The sequence below is a fragment of the Opisthocomus hoazin genome, chromosome 2 (assembly GCF_030867145.1).
Source record: "Opisthocomus hoazin isolate bOpiHoa1 chromosome 2, bOpiHoa1.hap1, whole genome shotgun sequence".
NCBI classification, from domain to species: Eukaryota; Metazoa; Chordata; class Aves; order Opisthocomiformes; family Opisthocomidae; genus Opisthocomus; species Opisthocomus hoazin.
Genome location: NC_134415.1, coordinates 125,175,064 through 125,195,783, shown reverse-complemented (window position 1 = coordinate 125,195,783; position 20,720 = coordinate 125,175,064). Strand labels below are relative to the sequence as shown.

At 42.5% G+C, this 20,720-nt stretch overlaps 1 protein-coding gene across 3 annotated transcripts in view; it reads right to left on the bottom strand.

Moving 5' to 3' along the window:
- PTCHD4 (patched domain containing 4) overlaps positions 1 to 20,720 on the bottom strand; it is a 135,607-nt gene that overhangs the window by 108,470 nt on the left and 6,417 nt on the right. For all 3 annotated transcript variants that reach the window (XM_075410962.1, XM_009937826.2, XM_075410952.1), the window contains exon 2: positions 1,643 to 2,123. In XM_075410962.1, coding sequence (XP_075267077.1) covers positions 1,643 to 2,123 — 481 coding nt within the window. The remainder of the gene's footprint in view (positions 1 to 1,642; positions 2,124 to 20,720) is intronic.

Here is a 20,720-nt window from a genome sequence, read left to right as displayed (position 1 = left end):
TTCCTAAGCCTACACCCCTCACCCAGGTCAGGATCCAACTCTGTCACAACCTGGCATGTTCTCTGCTCCCCCTGCTGACCTCTCCACCTTCTCAACACTTTCCATCAAACCCAATTACACTGCAGAGCTATGCACAGCGTCTGAAGAGCTGGCATAGGGAAGACCATGCCAGGGGCCATTGTTGCAATTTAGCAGTGCAGATGATTGAATTAGAGGCTTTGGCATGGCTTTGTTTGTCGGTATTAATTAGGCTGAACCAATCATGCAATTTCTTGAGGTCTTTTTCCTCACTCCTCCCTTTCCCTTCTGGAATCTTGACCATCCACTCCACCCCACTCCTTCCCACCTCGACCAGCTGCTCCAGAGATGCTGGGTGCGGGATTGGAGAGGCCACAGCTCAGCCTCCTTGGTTAGTGACACGGATACATTATCAGTGGACAGACAAAATACGAGGCAGTGTGTTGGGGGATGCAAACATCTACAGGATTTTTCTTCAGGGAAAAAATAAGAAAATGCAGGTTTTGGGATCTTGAGGTTTTTAAGAAACAGACCCTTATTAAGATCCTTCTCCAAAACTTGACTCTGGCTTGTGGCTTTGCATATTTAGTTATTTCTCACCATAGCACAGGACTTGGGCTTGAGTACTAGAAGCATGCATGGAATTTAAGAAAAGAAGTGTAAAGATGCAGAAGTCTGTTGACAGGTAAGATTTCCTGCCACCAAAGAGCCAGCTTGAAGGTTTCTGCATCTGGGCTGCCACTGCTGAGATTTTGCATAGAGTCATTGCTGGGGTTCAGACTCGTGATATGTCGGAACTCTGACAAACTTGGATGTGATTGCACTCAACAACGCTGCCTCAGCAAGCCGTTTTGGGCACATTTCCCTCTTCCTTTCCAATGTACCTTTCCAGAAAATTCATTAACCACACAGATGCACAATAAGTGCTCGGAACAGAAATGAGAACAGAAGGAACAAAATCAATTCTTCTGCTATAAGAGCTGGGGTTTATGCTTGCTCTTCGTTTGCACCTTCCCCTGCCCGGGTGCAACACCAAGGAAATCTTTGCAGTTGATCTGGGACTTCACAAACCGAGGGATTACATGCTACAGATACTGACAGGCCGCTTTGCTTACAGCCTGGCAAACACCACAACAGTAATCTCCTCTCTGAGATAAAGTCCATCAATCTTATTCTTACACCAACTGTTTCCCCTCTGCCCCTCAGACAAAGCTGGAAGAGCAGCCCTCCTCGGGAAGGATGCTAAAATCTTTCCTTCCTCAGCACCCTCCTGTTTTAACTTGGGCTTTCAGCTGGCATCCCATCAAAGTCAAGTCAACACATATCCATTTTCTGTGCTGAGCTGACTAGTTTTCAATAACAATTTCTCCTTCATTTTGTAACACAGATAAACAAAACTGCCCCTCATTGGCCAAGATTCCAGCAATGTCATTTTCTCTCTATTGTTGCTACTGCATTGCTTTTTTTCCCCTTTTTTTTTCAGCTAGGCACAGATCAATTTAACAAGGCGAAAACAACTTAGACTTTCACTCCAGGTAAAATCAGCACTTTATAACCCAGGATGTAATTTACAATCCTGTCATTAAGCTCTGTTAATCCTATTATTATGAAGATAAATAATTACCCATAGCGAAGAAAGGGATTCCCAACAGAGTAGAATTATATTTTCCATCAGTAATGAAAAATATCCCTGCCGCAGTGACACTGGAAATACAGATAGTGAGTACTCCCAAGAGTCCCAGGAAAGGTTTGCTACGCAGGCAGTCCTTCATGGAGCTCGAGAGGGTAGCAGTCAGGAGAATCAGCATCAGGCTCACCAAAATCTTGCCCCTGGCCAAGAGACTGGTCTGGTGGAAGTCCTTCCAGAGGCTAAAGGACGCTAGGGAGTAGAGCTGCAGATCTTGGTGATCCAGCTGCATCTTGTGCATCAGTTTACAGAATTCACTCTCCCACTTCTCCCCAATGAGGTCCTGGGTGACAGAGCCATATGTTTGGAGGTAGTAAGTGATTTGGATGGCTCTGGCTGATTTGACTCTCTGGTCCTTGCTGTTTGGAACTTCCATGACCCCTCCGAGTTGGTGGCCAATAAAACTGCTCCTTCCATCCTGGGAGGGAAAGTAAAAAAGATGAGCATGTGGTTATCCTGCATGAGATGTGATACAGTGATACCATTTGACTCTATCTTCCTTGCACAGACATGCCAAGAGCCCTACTCAAAGGCCACTGTGGTCAACAGCAGTCATGCCATTCACTTCAGTGGGCTTTGGGACGCATTCCTGTTCCCTGCCACAACTCTGTTCCTCACTCATTATAGACTCATTTGCAATTCTGTGCTGCGGTTCAGCGACTGCCCAGATACTCATTACGGTCCCAGATGTTCGGGGACTGAAATGTAGCATGCAAACTCCTCACCACGCAGGAGAGGACCGCTTTCCGACAGTTTATATGTGACAGACAACAACAAATCTCCAGTTACTGAAGTATGAAATGTTTAAGATGAAGATCAATTTCTGGAAGATTTGTGATTTCCTGACACTTTGGAAATGCTTTTGAAAAGTTGGAAATGTACAGAAAATGAGGTCTTGCTCCTCAGTACAGAGATGTAAACATAGACAGATCTAGTTTAATAGCTAGTCTGGCTCTAGAACAATATAATTAAAATCAGACTTTTTGAACTGCTTATTTGAAGTTTAATGGATTTCTACCAGTGACACAGAGAGAAGAATCTACCTTGCATCTCAATTTAGCCAGGATTTGTTTTTTTATATTTCAAGAATATAAACCTTACTCTGGTCTCACTTAGTTCAGTGTATGCTAGGACATAAAATCTCCATGACAATCAGTTAAGGACACATCAAGTGCACTCAGAATCAGCCTCCAGCTATTTACAAGACCAGACTTCTTTTTGTAGAGTTAACTGGTCCCATTTAGATTTTTTACTCTTTGTTGTAATAAAGGTTTTGTAAGAAAAGTCCTTGCTTTTTAGCCACTGGCTATTCCAGTTCTCTAGAGTAACTGTGATGTGCCCCTTTCAAGATAGAAGAAGCTTGCATGGATTCAGAAGATCAAACCCAGTTGCAAACTGAGGAAGACAACTCAGTACATTGGATAAAAATGTCCTAGCGCAAGTAATCTCTTTGATCAAAAACTCTAAACCCAGGGATTAAATGTCTGTTGCACACCAAAAAACATTTTGCTTTTTTGTGTGTTTAAGTGGGATTAAAAGTTCTCAGATTTCTTGCCTCTTATATTTAATAAAAACATAAAATTATCAAACCAGTTGATACATAAAATATCTTGCAGCAGTGAGTTCGTGTGAGATAATACTCTTTGCCTAGACGCGCTATGGGAATGAGCTGACAGTCTGAATTTGGGAGCTGCTCTACACACACACACATGGAAGCAGCCACCTGCAAAAGGCCTGAAGCATTTGGGGGAGACACTTTTAACATCTATTACTTCCAGCATTAACCATTTCAAGAAACACTTGTGCGGCGCACAGGTCGTTATCTGAAATTGCCAGACCTGCTCGTTGTAATGATTCACATCCTAAGGAAAAATCAATGAAGCAAAGTACCAGGCTTTACGAAACATAGATATCTTCCGGCATGCCTGCTCATAGAGCAAATAAACAGCAGAAATTGAGAGACAGCACTGAAAATGCTTTGTATACTCACCTTGTCTCGTCTGTGGTGTGTACAGGAGGTGATCCTCCCACTGCGAAATTTCTGCCTATGCCTGCTTTCATGGCAGGAGCTCAGACTGTTTTCAGCATTTGCCCACCACAGCCCAGGGAACATGACAAAGTGCTTTTCAGAAGTTCATTTTTTCCCTATTCCCAGTTGTTATTTCCCATTGAAATAATGGCTTCTGGCGAGGCATCCTGGCACGAGCTGACGTGACAGGTGATTTCAGTCTAATGCCAGCTTCTCAAAGCACCTGAAGCCTCATTGCAAATGTCATATGAGCAGAGACAGCTAGCACAGAGGGGCAGCTGGTGCTCTTTGGACTCCAAAAACTTCTCATCTCCGGCATTTCCTGTTAGAATCCTGTTTTGATTCATTATTTCTATTCTTTTTTCTAAGGAGGGTTCACACCTAACATTCACACAGTCACGAAAGGTACATTTCCAAGCTGATAATTAAGGTTTGAACAATGCAGTCCCTATAACTTTGCAGTTAAAAATGCCCTATGGCATTGCTTTGAAATTTAGGGAGAAATGTCATATTTCCTCAGTACATATGCAGTGTTGACATTCAAACTTTTTCAGCCACTGCAGGATACTTTAGCAGCACAGCTCCAAACTCAGACAATGCACTGTAATTCAGATTTCATTGATTCACTGCGCAATACACACGGCAAGGTTATGGGAAACTTTGAGATGACCATCTGCCTTACTCTGTGAAAGGTGCACCGAACGATGGCAACATTTCAAAAGAGGCAACAAAGCAGGCACAAATAAATCATGTTCTGCCTTATCTCCTATGAAACAGAAGATAACAGCTATTTGTTACACTGATGTACCACAGGGCACCCAGCTCATATGTCAGCAAAACAGAGAGCGAGCTTTCAGATAGAATCAAGGAAATCACAGATGCTGAATTTCTCTGAGGCCATTCTGTCCATCCCTTTCCTTCCGAAGGTAGATTACTTCCTATTTACGCAAGGGTTTTGCCTTTGCTGCTTTTATAGTGTGCAAACACGAACCTGCCACCATGGCGTTTGGGAAAACCAGGCCCTTTTCTAATACAGTTCACATACTGGCTTTGCCAAATGCATATCACTCGAAATCAGATAAAGGTCCTGTTGTGCTAGGCAGGGCTGTCACATCAACGGTTACAGTTCCTCAGCAAGGAAGACAGAAAAAAGATGGGAAAAAATATTGCCTTTCAACCCATTTTACAGCTGGAGACTGAAGTGTAGGAAAATGAAGACCCAGCTGCCAATGTGACTTTCAGCATTTCCAAGTGGCCTCAGGGCAGGGACCTAACTACCTCCTGGTGTCTCATGGGCTCTTCAGGAGTATTATTCACCATCCCAAGTTCCTTGTTGTCCTCCAGGACCACCTTGGTGAAAGGAGACAGGAACAGCTAAGCTCCTGGGCTAAGCCTAAGGTTTGGGAAAAAAAATGAGGCCACAGTGACTTGTATAAATAAGACCTAAAGACCAGGCAGGTATTGAACAAGATCCCTCATTCTTCCCAGTTCAAATAAAAAAAAAGTACTTTCAGTTGTTAATTAGCAAGTCCTTCCTGGTGTATCCCTACAGGATGCTATTTTGAACATCGTATTAACAGTTTCATGTTTCAGACTACAGATCCCTTACATATTTTACCTACATATGTTGCTGCTCTCTGATCTTATACACAGAAAACCAAACTCAAAACATAGAGTAATAACAATACTTATTGGTTGTACACCTTTTTACACCCACATATCTCCAGGGGATCTACCACACAAGATGATAACTGTCTTTAGCAAGGTCACTAACACGGCTGAAGCGTGAATTTCAGATTCCCAGGCTGTGTCTCTGTGTCTTTCTTTTTTTTTTTTTTTCCTAATGTCTCGTGAAAACTTCACAATCTCTGTTCTCCCAGAGGACAAAAAAGGCCGTTGTCCATTCTGATGGCAGCTATTTCTCTCCAGATCTAAGCATCTTTGAAAACAGCATAAAATATAGATTGCTTGCTAAGACAGGTGATATTTGACCTTAAACAGGGGCCAAGCAAAAAATCTTTGCTTTGATGGATACTATTTGCTTTCTGTGTACTCCCTTCTATTTTTCTAGATGCCCCAAAGCCATTTGGTAGATTTAGACTCTGAAAGAGAGGAGGATGAGAACTAAGGACTCTCAGAGGAGTGAGAGATGACAGACATCAACCACCTCATTCTTCTTTTTCCACAGGATGATGAATTTTGCCACCTGTGTTCATACAGATCTGGCCTTGCACGTGGTTGAAAATCCAAACTCCTTGTCCATTCAGCAGTAAAAATCACACATGGTGAAAGAATGGATGCAGAACAAACCCCTACCTTATTTCAGGCTAGAAACTTGTCTGTAAAGGATATTTGGACCCTTAATATCCTAAAAAGATGTGTAAATGGCATGGGGATGTTTGGCTTGCTTCAGAGCTGAGCGCAGGACCTCACAGGGCTGGTGAGAGGTTTAAAAGTCATTGAAGATCCCTGGCAAGGAAGAGAGATGCCCTTGTACCCTCCTTCCAGATCACTCTCATTCAAGTACACTTGCAGAATCTTTGTCAGCAAATTTATTTTTATTTTTCTTTAACTGCTACCTTTTATCAACAGGAGTGATGGATAATTATCAAGCTACATTTGAGAATTGTTAGGATTAAGCATGCAGTCCTGGTTAAACTCTATTTTCTCTTAAAAGCTTAAAAATGTTCAACAGAGGGCAACCAGGAATGTCTGTCAAAATATATTGTGTGATAAACATCCTAATGAGATCAATGCAGTTGTTTCTCTCCATGATAAGGACACTCCTACTCTACCAAACATAGATCATAGACTGTATTACACTAAAATCCACAGAGGTTAGGAAGAAGTCAATTGCTTCACCTAAATTTTTTGAGGTAAAATAGAATAAAAATACCCTTTCTTCAAGACATTATTTAAGGTTTGACATGTTTGGTTGCTCCCACATCCCTCTAGCTCACTTTAAAGCTTTGGAGGGAGGTTTTCCTCCCCAGTCAAACTAATTTCTCTGTCTCTGTCCCTAGTATGGTTATGCATGGAGACCTTATACCAGTCGATCCCTACTACACAGCCACCAATTACCAACAATTCCTGAAGCATCCCTTTCAAACGGTCACATGTAACACTGATTTATTGCAGTGCAGCACTTCTCCTGACCTCAGAGCTGGGTAGGTGCTTTTGCACGCCTACCAGACCACTTGCTGCGCTTGTCCCTGTGCAGCTCTTCTGTATGGCTCAGTGATGGAGAGAGAGTCCAGGGTAGGTCGAGCCCTGAGGGCAATGCATTCGAGGTAAAACTGCACCCTGGCTGACTGGGACCAGGGACATAGCAATGACCATGTGGTCTGCTCACTCAGCAAAACCACAATGTATGAAAGTGGTCATGAGAAGCTATCCAGGAAACGATCCTGTAGGTCTCTGCTGCAATAAAGAGCAATTCTGTTATTTCCAGCTTTCAGGCAATGATGTGGTTCAGCTCACCAGCTGGTCAAGCAATTTTGTTTCAGTGTCACTGGGAAGAGTCAGGCACTTCAAAAGGACGATCTGCCCCATCCTAAGGTACAGGTAAAAACCAGACTTGCCCTCTGCACACGCCTGTCTCTTTCCATTTACAACAGAGACACAGGAGTACTTAGACTTGATCCTAATATTTATCAGGCTAAAAAGTTAGGAGAGATTAACCCACTCTCAGTGGCAGATGCAAACACCAAACTAGCGACCTGTCTCATCATCCCTGGCGCACATTGGTCCCTTCACAGACATGCCCTACATGTTAACAAAAGTACAGGCCTTGAGCCCTCTCCTAGGGAAACCAAGGATGGCTAGTGCGATTTTTAAGTGAAGGAGATGTGTACCCAGAACACCCAAAAAGAAACCAGAACTTACTGGCACATCTCTTTGATGAGTGTGGGCCTGTGCTCCTTTCCCTTACTGCTTTGGTTTCCAGTTTTTGATCTGGTAATTTGAAAATAGACAAGAACAGAAGAAAAGTATTTTGAGAGACTTATATACTCTAGGAATAATAACAGAGAATAAGAGAAATGTTCCTAACACAGATCTATTCCTTTGAAGTAAATCAAATTATGGAAGAATTCATAAGGGTGCTATAGCCAAGTGTGATTGCTATTAGAGAGCACTCCTCTGTGGAGGAGCTTCTGGTGCTGAACACACTTGTATTTCTGAGTGGTCCTCCCAGGTTGTTCCTTCTGTATCACTCTGTCAGGTTTTCATAGCATCATACTATCATAAAATAGTTTGGGTTGAAAGGGACATTTAAAGACCATTTAATCCACCCCCTTGTAATGAGCAGGGACATCTTCAACTCGAGCAAGTTGCTCAGAGCCCTGTCCAATGTCATCTTGAATGTTTCCATGGATAGGGTAGCTACTATCTCTCCAGGCAACCTGTGACACATTTTCCCCTGCTCATCCATGACTGGGGTCTTGTCTGAGGGATGGCTGTGAACAAAATAAGCAACTGGGAAATCTGCTATGTGGGGGGATTTGTGTAGCAAGAAACTTGTCAATGATGCAAGAGAAGTAGAGTTTGTTGTGATTGTAAAATAAAAGTAAGGCTATGGAGTGGGATGCTCTAAAGAGACTGGACATGTGAAGAGGAAGGAGGCAGGAGGGACAAAATACATGGTGAGGGGTAACAAAGTGGCAGTTCTCATTGCACCCTGGCCACCCAGAAAGAGGGCAGGAGAACGCAGGTGGAAGCAAAGTTGCTTTGGCATCCTCCTGCAAACATCAAAGCTGTGTTCCGTGCCCTGTGTTGCCATGCCAATGGCAACAGATGAACGCAGCCCTGCACTGCAGTCACAGGATCACAGAATCACAGAATGGTAGGGGTTGGAAGGGACCTCTGGGGATCATCTGGTCCAACTCCCCTGCCGAAGCAGGGTCATCTACAGCAGGTTCCACAGGACTGTGTCCAGGCGGGTCTTGAATATCTCCAGAGAAGGAGAATCCACAACCCCCTAGGCAGCCTTTTCCAGGGCTCTGTCACCATCCAAGTAAAGAAGTTCTTCCTTGTGTTCAGGTGGAACTTCCTGTGCTTCAGTTTGTGCCCTTTGCCCCTTGTCCTGTCGCTGGGCACCACTGAAAAGAGTCTGGCTCCATCCTCTCGACACCCACCCTCAAGATATTTATCGGCATTTCTAAGGTCCCTTCTTCAGGCTAAACAAGCCCAGCTCCCTCAGCCTTTCCTCATAGGAGAGATTCTCCATTACCCTAACCACCCTCGTAGCCCTCCTCTGGACTCTCTCCAATAGTTCCTCATCTTTCTTGAACTGCGGAGCCCAGAAGTGGATGCAGTACCCCAGATGGGGCCTCACTAGGTCAGAGTAGAGGGGGAGGAGAATCTCCCTTGACCTTCAGGTCACACTGCCTCAGCTCTCACCACCTTCCCATCCCCTTCCAGCTTTCCTCCTTCCCACCTCCCCAGGGGGACCCAGACAACACAGTAGCATGGAGCAGAGGGGCAAAAACTCAGGACTGGGTTTAGCTACCCTCAGCTGATCCCTCACCCTAACAGAAGAATAGGAAATTTCAAACCTTTCCACCACAAATGTCCCACTCCAGGCTGGGGAGCACATGTGTTATTTCTTCCTGCTGCTGTGTATCTTCTCCCAGGCACCTGGTTTGCAAGTCCTGCCTGGTCGTACTGTGCCACCCTGGACCTGCATGTAGGGACCCATACAGTGCAGGAAGATTCAAACCCCATCCCCAGCTCTGGGGATCTCCCCAACGGTCTGTTACAGGTCAACACGTGAAGGGTGAGCAATAGGGGAAGAGGGAATGGTTGCACGAAGAACTCCAGCTCTGCCTCTGGTCTGGAAAGAAGCAGTGTCTTAGTTTACTGTCAGTGGTTTCCTCTCATCATGCACAGGACCTTGCCCTGATTACTAGAGATTTTTGAACAGGGTCATACTCCCCCACCTGCACTGTTTACAGACCTCCTCCAGACCATGGAGAGTTGATTCAGCTAACCAGGAGCTTTGCACTGAGATGTGGAAATTTGCTCAAAAACTGTTTTTCTACCCCAGGACAAAAATGCTATTTTACATCACCAAGCAGCATAGTGTTCATATTTTTCACATATTCAAATACTGCTTTATGGCAGACTTTTGTGGGGAGATGCCACTTGGCATTTGAGGGGAAATTCAAGCTGCTGAGTTGCATGATACAGTGGTGGTCCTCCATCTATGCGAAGTGAGACAACATCTAGGCCTCTGCCAGATGTTAAGCCATGAAGAATATTCAAGTCCAATTGAAAAAAGCTGAGTTTGTCTCCCTAGCACAGTTAGGGTTCTTCCCGAAAGATTTTGTTAGTGTCAAGGAGAAACATAGGAACGAATCACTAAGGAGACAGCAGTGCCTCAGGGGGCACGCACAAAACACCAGTATTTGGATTATAAAGCTAAGCACTCGCACTCATATATGCAGGCTTGTGGGTGAAGGACACTTTTACCAGCTCTTGTATTTAGCAGACTCTAGGAATCTATAGCATGAATGCTTTATATTAAAAAATATTCCATTATTCAATCCACACCTCAAATTCAATATTAAAAATGTTCAAAGGAAAGGAAGAAAATCACATAGTGAGCAAGAAGACAAGCAATATCTTTTTCCAGTGCAGGCCAGTGGTCCTTGTAGCCCAGTTTTCAGTCTCTGTGCATTTCTAAAGCACAATGCACCATGATAATGTTTTCTGTAACATGGCTGGAAGACACCTTTGGGAGTCTTATACTTCTTGTGGCTTTTCCAGCTCTTTAACAAACAAAAAAAGTGAAATCAGCTGCTGGGAAGCAGGAGAAAGAGTGTAACTCTTCATTTTTTAACAAAGGAATCCTTCTCCCAAATGCAGGGATTTGAATAATATTGGCAATAAAATGTGAGAAAGACCAATGAATTAAAGCTTTCTTGTGCCCTAATGAAATCCAGGAGAGTTTTGTTATCTGAACAGGGTCATTGCTTTCTCCAAACGGTGCTAACAGGACAATATTCCACCAGAATGTTTTGTGTCTCTTGTGAAGGTCTAATCTTAAAACTTTCTTGAAGTCCATGGAGTTATAGGCTAAGCAAGAAGCAAATTTTTAAAATAATAAAAGAAGAATGATAGCAGAAAACACTAAATATCATTAAAACCTTCTTAAAACCTCCTTTCTTGTCATCTTTCCATATAAACAAAAGCAAAAAGACACAACACCCTTTGCAAATCTTCACAATGCACTTCATATGCCCAGGTTGAAGGGTTCTGGGAGGATGAAACTGGGATCCAAGAATGGTCCCTAAAAGGAGAGCCTAAAAAGGGGTCACATGTTTTCACTGGCAGGTTTGTAGGCCCTCTTGCTTTGTCTACATCCCTTTGTATACCTATTCTAATTGTTTTCCCTACACCGCTTGAAGTCCAATACACACAAGAAATAGGAAGAAAAGCTGCCAGGAATTGTATTTGCCTGGTGTTATTACTCCATCCAAAGAAAATGTTAAAAAACAGACAGCAGAGAATAAAAAGTGAGGAGTAAAGCAGATCCACAGGAATCATTTAAGCTCTTACAATCTGAAGCTTCAATAAAGACACAGAAAAGAGTGCTTTTTTCTTTTTAAATTATGTTTTAGATTGGCAAACATCTCTAATTTTCTCTTGTCTCTACTCTTCCTGATTTCTCTGGGGACCAGCAGACAAAGTACTGAAACACTGCGATAATCTTTTATCAAAGGCAAGAAGAAAAGAAATAACTGGGAATCAGACAGAGCCAAGTGTGATGTGGCAAGGTTTTGGGGCTAGCTTGGTTTTGAGGTTAACTTCCAGCTAAGCAGTTTGCAGACTTAACTAAGCCCAGCCTTTAAATGTCAGGCACTGCTGTGCTCTTACCCAAGTCCTATCAGGAGCTTCCACTCTCGCGGTGCTCAGTAAGATATAATCAAGCACGGCACAAAGCAGATACAGTTAAGAACACTTAACACTTACAGCTGAAAATTCCTTGTTTTTAAGAGATAATTAATCAGTTTTCCCTCTTTTTTTTTTTTTTATTTTTAATCTCAAATTTGGCATTGTGAAACAATTTATCTACCCTGAAGCATCCCCCCTTCCCTGCAGCACACACAGATTTTTAATGAGTTTGGCTACTTGTTAGCTGGAGGGATACAAAAAAAGTCTAGTTTCAGATGTTTTTTTCCTTTTCTTTTTTCCATTATGATGGACCAGAATCTGGAGAGGGGAAGTGGGAATGGGGCATTTAAGCAGGCCTGTATTTATGCATTAGAATATAACTGAAGCTGGGATTCTAGATCTGCATATGAGATAGCTGACTCCCACCCAAGGTACTTTTGAATTCAGTATGTTCAAAGACATTTTTCACTCCCACACATGAACATCAGCAGGTAGTTTTTATACTTGTAAAATCTGTCTCAAGATCACCTTGTAACGTGTGCCCTTCATGGTAAAATCTTCCGTTCTTAGTAGCCCATAGAGATGAAGGTGCTGTCATGTGTGATTCTCTAACATGTTTTCTTTAATTCTTCTTCCAGTCAAAAAAGTAAAGCTCATGCCATTATCTCCACTTCGGTCTTCTCATCACCTGCCATCACTGGAGAGCTCTCCCACTGGAAGTTTGCTGACATTATGAGGGCCAGCTTTTCTTTATTCTTCTCAGCCATGCTCTGTGGGAGAGGGTGTCTCGTCCTGTCTCAGACGGCACAGAGTGCATTTGCAATGACGAACAAGTCTTAAACAACAGCGTACGACAACCTGAAAATTTTACATTAGCCCAAAACATTCATCCAGAGATTGCAGGCATTGCTAACCACTGCTGCTGATTGTGCTCCGCATGTTGGGAGCAATTCATCTTGATGCAGCCTTTGCACTGCTGGGGCCTGGGATGGCCCACACAAAGCACAGCAGATGCTGAGGTCTCTGTTCAGACCACAATCACTGGCCACCAGTGAGGTTCTGGCATGGCCCAGGACTCCTCTGTGCAAAGTGCTGTGCAAACGCACAGCTGGAGCAGCTGCCCGTGCTCCAAAGATCTTCCCATCTGTTGCTGGAGTTTCCTTAGTTGCTATACTTCACAGTATGAACTGGTGATGCTGCCAAAGGAGGGGTCCTTTCCCTCCCCTTCCTGAGCCTGCACCTCCTCCCTGCCAATCTTGCGAGCAGCGGTTCTTGGGGCATGTAGTGAACTGAACTGGAGAACTAATCCAGGTTCATGCAAACTCAGTAGGAAGGAAAAAAGAAAAAGGAAGAAAAGATTTAATTCCCTCCTTGCTGCCAGCTGGCTAACAGTTTCTTTAATTCCTGTGCTCAAACCCCGTAGTCCGGTAGTGGTGTCAGCTATGCGACACCTGAATAGCTTCATCCTCGAGGTGGCTGTATTTCACGGCTGAGTATTCGTCCTTTCGTGTGAGTACACAGTAGCTATTAACTTCAAGCACAGTTTCTGGCTTGGGTGTGGCTCTTCAGCCAGAACAGGACTCAAAACATGAAAAGTCAGAATTTAGACTCTGAAGCCCTGAGCCAGGCTGCCTAACCAAACCTGCCAGGCTAGAAATGACAGGTCTACCAGGCTGCCTGCTCAAGGAGAAAAGAAAAACAGGGCACCTCCAGAGGGCAATTTTGATCTTAAATGGACTGAATCTTATTCTTAGGGTTTTCAGTCCTAAAGCCTACAATGTCCTAACCCCTAATTTAATTGCTGTCATTAAATGCTTAAAACTACATTATATGTGTTACTAGATTTATATGTTAATGCAGTGTTGTAGGTAAGAATGAGTTCATTATACCAAGGAAGATGAATACTTAGTTACAGTGTATAAGCACTTCTGAAGAAATGTAGTATACTCATTGTAAATAATAACAAGAACCACCACTTCTTCAACTGATCTGAGATGTTTCCCTGCAAGACATCAAAACTTTTTTCCCCAAATGGACATTTTACAGTTACATTAAGGTAATACATGTTTTATAAAAAAGGATTTTCAAATTCTCCTGGAGTGCAAAGTGATTTTTCAATTTATCTTAGTATAACCTATTTGGAAAGGTTTTGGTTCTGGCAGAACAGGCAGGATTGGACTTTCAATTTTAAAACAAAGTTGCTGCAGATGGTGGTACCTTGTGGTAGCTAGCCACCTTCGGATTTCAAATCAATAAATATTTAGGGAAAAATTCTGATAAATAAGCCAAAGAGTAATCAGATGGTAAAGCACTTCCAGATGACAGAACCTCAGCATTTGTCTTCTGAGTACTCTGTAAAATCTCAGTCTCCCTCCTGCAATAAACTGTCAATATCCATCAATCTATTTTGCAGGAGGATGGCATTTAATTCCAGTTCCTTCAGTGGAAGCTAATTCCTTATTCAGATTAAAGTATTGTAGTCTTTTTGCAACTGTCTAATAATAATTTCCAAAAAGATCTTTTCAAAACCCTGTCAGAGATTTGGTGTGAGACAAAGTTGCAATGGGCTTGAAAAGATGCCTTGTTTTTTGCCCACAAAGTTATTCTGGGAAGTACTTCCTCGTGTCAGTCCAAATGCAGATTACACTTTAGGTCATTCAGAAACACTTCATCTGTCTTAAGTCTTTGCTATAAAAATCTTGAAATTTACCATTTTCCCACACTTCTGACAATTTCATGGATTTTTTTTTTTTTTTTTTTTTTTGTGATTTGAAACGAAAGTATGGTGGGATTCAACTCACCTAATTTTAACCATCTGAAAGGTAAATGCATAATCTGAACATTCCTTCTGTGGTCCATGATGTCTCTGAAGGGCAAATACATCCTTGCCTAATGTAGTTATTCAGAAAATGTGAAATGTATTGCTTCTGGAAGTTCACCCTTCTCTCCGCTGATTGCACACTGGGCCCAGTTTAGATTAGATGCCAAACATAAAAGGGGTCAAATAAGAAGAAATATTTCCCATCTTGGAGATGGGTTTTCCCATCTTGGTTCTCTGTATGAGGATCCACAAACTGCTACATCATGGACCCTCCGTGGCAGGGCAGGGTCACAGCCTGACTCTGCAGACCACACCAGGTACCATTTGTTTGCAGCAAATTGCTTGATGTTGTGGACATTCTCCAAGAAAAGGAGGAGAATGGCCTGACTCCACAATCCATTTTGAAAACTTCACCAACCCGTTCCTAGAGACTTGGTCTGCAATCACACTCAAGTTGGACAAAACCAGCAGAATTGATCCAGCTAAATATTTTTTAAATGTCCTGCTCAACTGAGTTTTAAAACTGCCTGATACAACATTTTTTTCCTGGCACAACCAGGATATAATTAATAAATGAGAAAAATCAACGGGGACAAAATGGAGCCAATTTGTGACATTAGGGGTATGAGGCTGTTCAGTTTTGAAGTGCTGGGGAACAATCAGATGATGCACAGCATGGCAAAAAAACTTCAAGGTTAGCCCATCCAAAATCCACATGGTCAGCACAAAACTTCAGAATAAGACTGATTTCATTCTAGAAAGGGAACGAAAGGACTAACACAAAGCAACAACCTATCAAGGCTTCACTGTTATTTAACACATCATCTATAGCCTCCAAAGCACTGTTCAAACTCAACATATGGAGCTGTCTTTATCCTGCAGAACTTGCTCTGCAAGAATGTGAAGGATGAAGGACAACACCGAACAATGAAATGTCCATACTTGCAAAGCAGTTTCAGAGTCAGAAGTAAAACTAACTGCCCTTTACGTGGGGGTGGCAAAATCCCAACTTTAACATCAACTTTTTCTTTGACCTTGGTCCTATCATTTAAGATCTGCACCTTCAATTCAACATTTGCAAAATTCAGTTCACCAGAATCTGTTTCAAGAGAGGAACCTAGATTGCCCTTTGGGGACCAGAAGGCAACAAAAACTCGTCAGAATATTGTTTTATTTTCTATTAAAGTTTCTAATTGCTCCTGTTCTGTCTGTATAAATTCTCTGACTCAGCTGCTGCTGACATCTCCTTGTTTAATACTATCTGTGAACTTTACTCCTGTGCAATTCAATTCCACCTCCTGGTAATTAATAGAGATGTGAGATGAGACCAGACCTAAAACAAATTCTCGAGATACCCTGCAAGATACCTTCCATAAACTTGTTACATTATCATTTATCGTGATTCTTCATTTACAATCTTTCGGCCAGTTTCCAGCCCACAAGACGGATTTCCTACCCAAGCCAATCTGAATTAATTTTTTTGTTAGGATTTCCTCATAATCCTGCACAGGCCAGGCAATTGACTAGACTGACCTTATAAACCTTTTATGTCTTTGACCTCTTGATGTTACATGGAAAACGCATGAAATGATTGCTCATAAAACTCCAACAGCTCCTTGACTGAATTTCTCCAGCTGCACCACAACACTCCTTTATGGTGAGAAAATCAATGTAAGGGAGAGGAAGATCTGAGTTGCAGCAGAGTATGAATTATTGAATACATAGTTTTGCACTAAAATCACCATCCAACACCTCAAACCACCTCACAAAACAGCATCTGAAACGTTGTCCTTTCTGTCCACTGTGTCCTCATTGAAGAGGCTATAGGAAAATCCCAGTTCAAATGGTTTAAGCATGAACTTGAGTTTCTTTCAGTTTCATGCTGGACTATTCTCTATCCTGGTTGCCTTTTATTTAGCTGCTCTAAAAAAAAAGAGGAAAAAATGTCCTATTCTGCCTTTACTTTTCCTTGTAATTTTTTGCTGCTTCAAAGAGTAATTGAGTTTTCCACAAGAAAAGTATCCAAATCATTCCTAAAGAAGTTTTGTTCAGGTCTGTTAATTAGAGACAAGTGGCCTGCTTTAACTTTCTTTTTGCGGTAAATATTTTAATGAAAAGACCACTGAACTTCTGCAATTACAGTTTTTGGCATCGATAGAACAAAACTTTCCTTTCAAGGATGTCCTCCTCTTTCTCGCACCTCCATAATCTTATAATAGAGGCAAGAAGAGGGTAAATATTTTAAGGATACAAGCTTTATAGCTTTACAAGACAATAAAAACTTTAATTTAAAATTAAATTCTTCTCAAAAACAAAACACCATGAAATATGTAATGAGAGCAGGGGAGCTCTTAAGCTTGTCAACCTTGTAAAAGTTATTTTTGGGTATATAGCTAAAGCCTAACACTTGTGCTAATCTTGGAGCCTGGGGAAAGAAATAATTGGAGAGAGATTGATAAATATTCAGAAATGTTCATGTTTCTTTGCTGGTGTCCCAACTTCCTATGCAATTTACAATGATAAATCTGTTGTGCATCAACTGGGTGACCAGTGTTTTTTGTGTAGAGATAGAAAATCAGTTATGGACATGAAAAATAATGTTAGTTAACAAAGAAACACCACTGGTAGAGCATTCATTACCACAGCTTCCAGCCACTTCTGAGGAGAAATGGGTTTGTGATCTGGATCCAAAAGTCTACGTGGTGCAATCTTGGAGGGTGTTTTATACTTCTTTGTGAATACAGCCTCCTTCAGCTGGACAGGAGCCAAGAACATGAGCAAACTGCAGTGTGTATTTGAAGGAGAAAAATGCACATGAATATTTCCACGTTGTGTCTACTCACTCATTGCTGAATTTGTTCATGTATTTAGTTAATGAATGAAAATCTACTCTAAGAAATCATCCTGGAAAACAGGAAATGGGTATGATATATATTTAAATCACAGGCCCCGTCAAACAAGAGATTGCGTTGCATAATGAAGTACTGCTAACAGCATCTTTCTTCTTAACAAACTGCAAATTGTTTTACAAATTAAACCTGCTCCAGGTTCACTTGGCCCATCAATACAGTGCCCTGGTCTCCAGTGAAAAAGGCATTAAAAGAGCCAGAGCACCCTGCCGGGGGATACACTGATGTCCACAGGGACTGGGCTGTGTCCTCGGCCACGCAGGGATCCTGCCAGGCAGAGCTGGTGGGGTCACTTCATTTCTCTGTGATTTTCAAACCAGAGTGACCTCTCCTTCTGCGAAGTTTGAACATGGGAAAACATTTCCTTTTAAAGTAACATTTTTTTTTCCTCCTTTATTTTCTAATCTACTGTATAATGTGAAAGCAAAATATTTTGGAAAGAATTTTGAAGGAATGCTTTGAAAGAACCATTTCAACACAAAAAAATAGAAGCTTTCATTGATGACATGATAAAATGAAACTTCTCTTTTCTTCCTCCAAGACAAAGATACGGACACGGTAGAACTCATTTCACAGACGCTTTTGATTTCAAGGTACCGTTACTTCTGATAAAAAAAAATTTGGCTAAAATATTGTGGACCCGCCCTACATGCAACACAGGTAATGCATGATTTAACACAGGTAAAGCAGTGATTTAACACAGAAGCAGCAAAACACTCCATGGCCACTTCTGAATTGTAGCACCCTTTATGAAGCTGTCAGACTAACAACACTTGTGTAACACCGGTGGAAACAATTACGCAAGGTGTAAGGAAAGCGAGCCCCTGTCTCGCACAAGCACAATTTTTCTGTCTTCCTTAGGTACCTAACTTGGGCACAAACTTCAGATGCCCACTGAACCGGTCCTATAGGTGATGTTTATGTTCGCTGTATGTTGTGAGAGGAAACATATTAGGTCTTTGAGCTTCCCTGTGAAGATATGCAATGGCACGTCCCACGTCTCCAACCGACTGCACAAAGAAATGAAATGTGGCTGACCGGCCCATTAGGAGGTTGATCTTTAACCCCAAATTGCTGTACCCTAGGTAGGTGGCTGCATCACATTTAAAAGTGTTTGTAATGGGGCATTGCCTTCAAAGGCATGGCTTCAAAGACTGCCCTTCGCCCTCAGAGCAGACAAGCAGGCTTTAGGGCCTGTGCAATTGGTGTTTTTAAGGAAGAATTTTTCTGAGAGACACCAAAACATTTGCCATCATGTGTGCTGAGGAAACATTCTACCCCTGACTTTTCCCATCTTAATTACAGATCATTATCAGACCAAAACCTTGCTGCAATATTAGCCAGGTAGTGACAAGCTGGTCTCACAGCCTGTGATCCCCGCAGCAGCTCCCTGGCTGCAGTACCAATCTGATAGCAAGAGTGCACTGGGGGAGGGCACGTTTGCTGCCAGAATGCAGAACCAGGGAGCAAAGCCGATCTGTCCGGCTCACGGCTGTGGCAGGGCTGCCTGACATCTCGCAGAGCCGCTGCCAGGCATGCAGAACCGGCATTGTGCAGGAATTGTCCACCACTGTGTGCGTGGGGTTAAGGAGAAAGAAAAGCTGCAGAAAAAGCTCTTTGCCCTACCAGAGCTGCCCACCAACAAATTATTCTCAGTTTGCCCTTGAGCCGGTTCCACAGTAATTCTTTTTAGCTGGAAGTCCTCCCGCTGCCACCAGATCACACTTGCCAGTATCATCAAAGCTCCCAAGCACCCTGCCCAAAGCTCCTGCTCCCAAGTGGCCTACCCAGCATAAAAGAGAAGCTACTTCACACCCAGTGATTCCAGGGCTAGGGCGATGACATGTGCCACTGCATGTGATCACCTCTACAGTGCTCCAGGAGCTCTGTCACTGCTCTCTCCCTTTTTAGGATCCTTCTCAGCCCCGCTATCAAGAACTTCCTTTACCATCTATTCTCCACATGGGCATCTTGTGCCTTGGTAGGTACGAAAACAGAGAACAGGACTAATATAGTGAGCAACAGAGGTATAGAAGACTTTACAGCTTGCCCTTTCTGCCTCTCGTTGTCTTCCTCTCTCTTTTCCATCACATGCAGTGCCTGCTTTCCTATGTTGTCGAAGACTTTGTTCCATCTGTACTTAAGGCTGCTTTTCAGCTCATATCCCAGCCATGCACAGCGTGTTTCACTGCTTGCACTAGAAGTGCGCAATGGATGTGGGGTCTGCATAAATTAAAGACTTTCTGTAGAAATGCAAGTCATGATTTTAATAACACAATTCACTTCTCTCAGAAAATCAGTCAGCAGGTTTTTTCACCATGACTTCTGTAATAATAACCGTGCAGAGCTCTGCATATGCTTTTTTATCTCTCTGAAAAGGTTTACTATAGGTTTTGTTCTTAGATTAACATTTTCAAAATACCTAGTACAACCTTACCTACATCATTATTTACAGACTAAGAAAGGTATCTATGCCATATGCATACCCACATTTACATAAAGGACACTAAAAAATTTAAGAACTTTTTTTGACGTATTTATTAATCTAATTTTATCCTTGCAAAGTAGTTCCTCCCACTCCTACCACAGAACATATATTTAATCAGTTAACGTTGCCTTAAGCATCTCCTCTCCTATCTGTTAAAACACCTTTCTCTGGCTGGGAAGATGACACATTTCTCTGCTAAGGCTCATCAATTGTATTGTCTCACCTTGGTAACATGGTGGTACCTGAATTTGTTTTAATTCTTGTTACAGATAGCAAGAATACCTATCCATTGTAAATTCAGAGGGAGAAGTTCAGAGCCCTCCAACAGCTCACACAGCCAGTACAGTAAAGTGGCTCAAAAAACATTTTGGAAAGGCATAGAGATGGCTGAGATTAGAAGGTGTTATGTCAGCGTAGAAACACTGCCAAGAGTTAAATTAATATTTAGTAAAGGAAATAATCTTTTTTTCTTTCCACAGAGGAGCAGCTATTGTAGGAAGATGGCAAAGTGCTGCTGGTCTATCTACCTTTGGCAAGTGGTTGACGTCCATCTCAGATCCACAGTGAAGAGCAGTCATTACTAATTTGAAGGGGCTTGCAACTGAATTTTCCTTTTCTCTCTACCCAAACAACCTTCCAATTCCTTCTTTGTTATTATTCACATCACAGCAAGGTCTCCAGAAGGCCTGTCACTCCACGAAAGGCCATGTCTCCTAGCAAGTGCTGACAAAACTGTAGAGTGGAATAGCTGGGAGGGAAAGGCATGAAGCAGCTGACCAAGGTCATCTGAGAGGTCAATGGAGAATATTTTCTTCGCAGACTTTGATACGGCCACTGCTGTCAGGTGCTTGATGGGAAGGAACGAGTCCCAC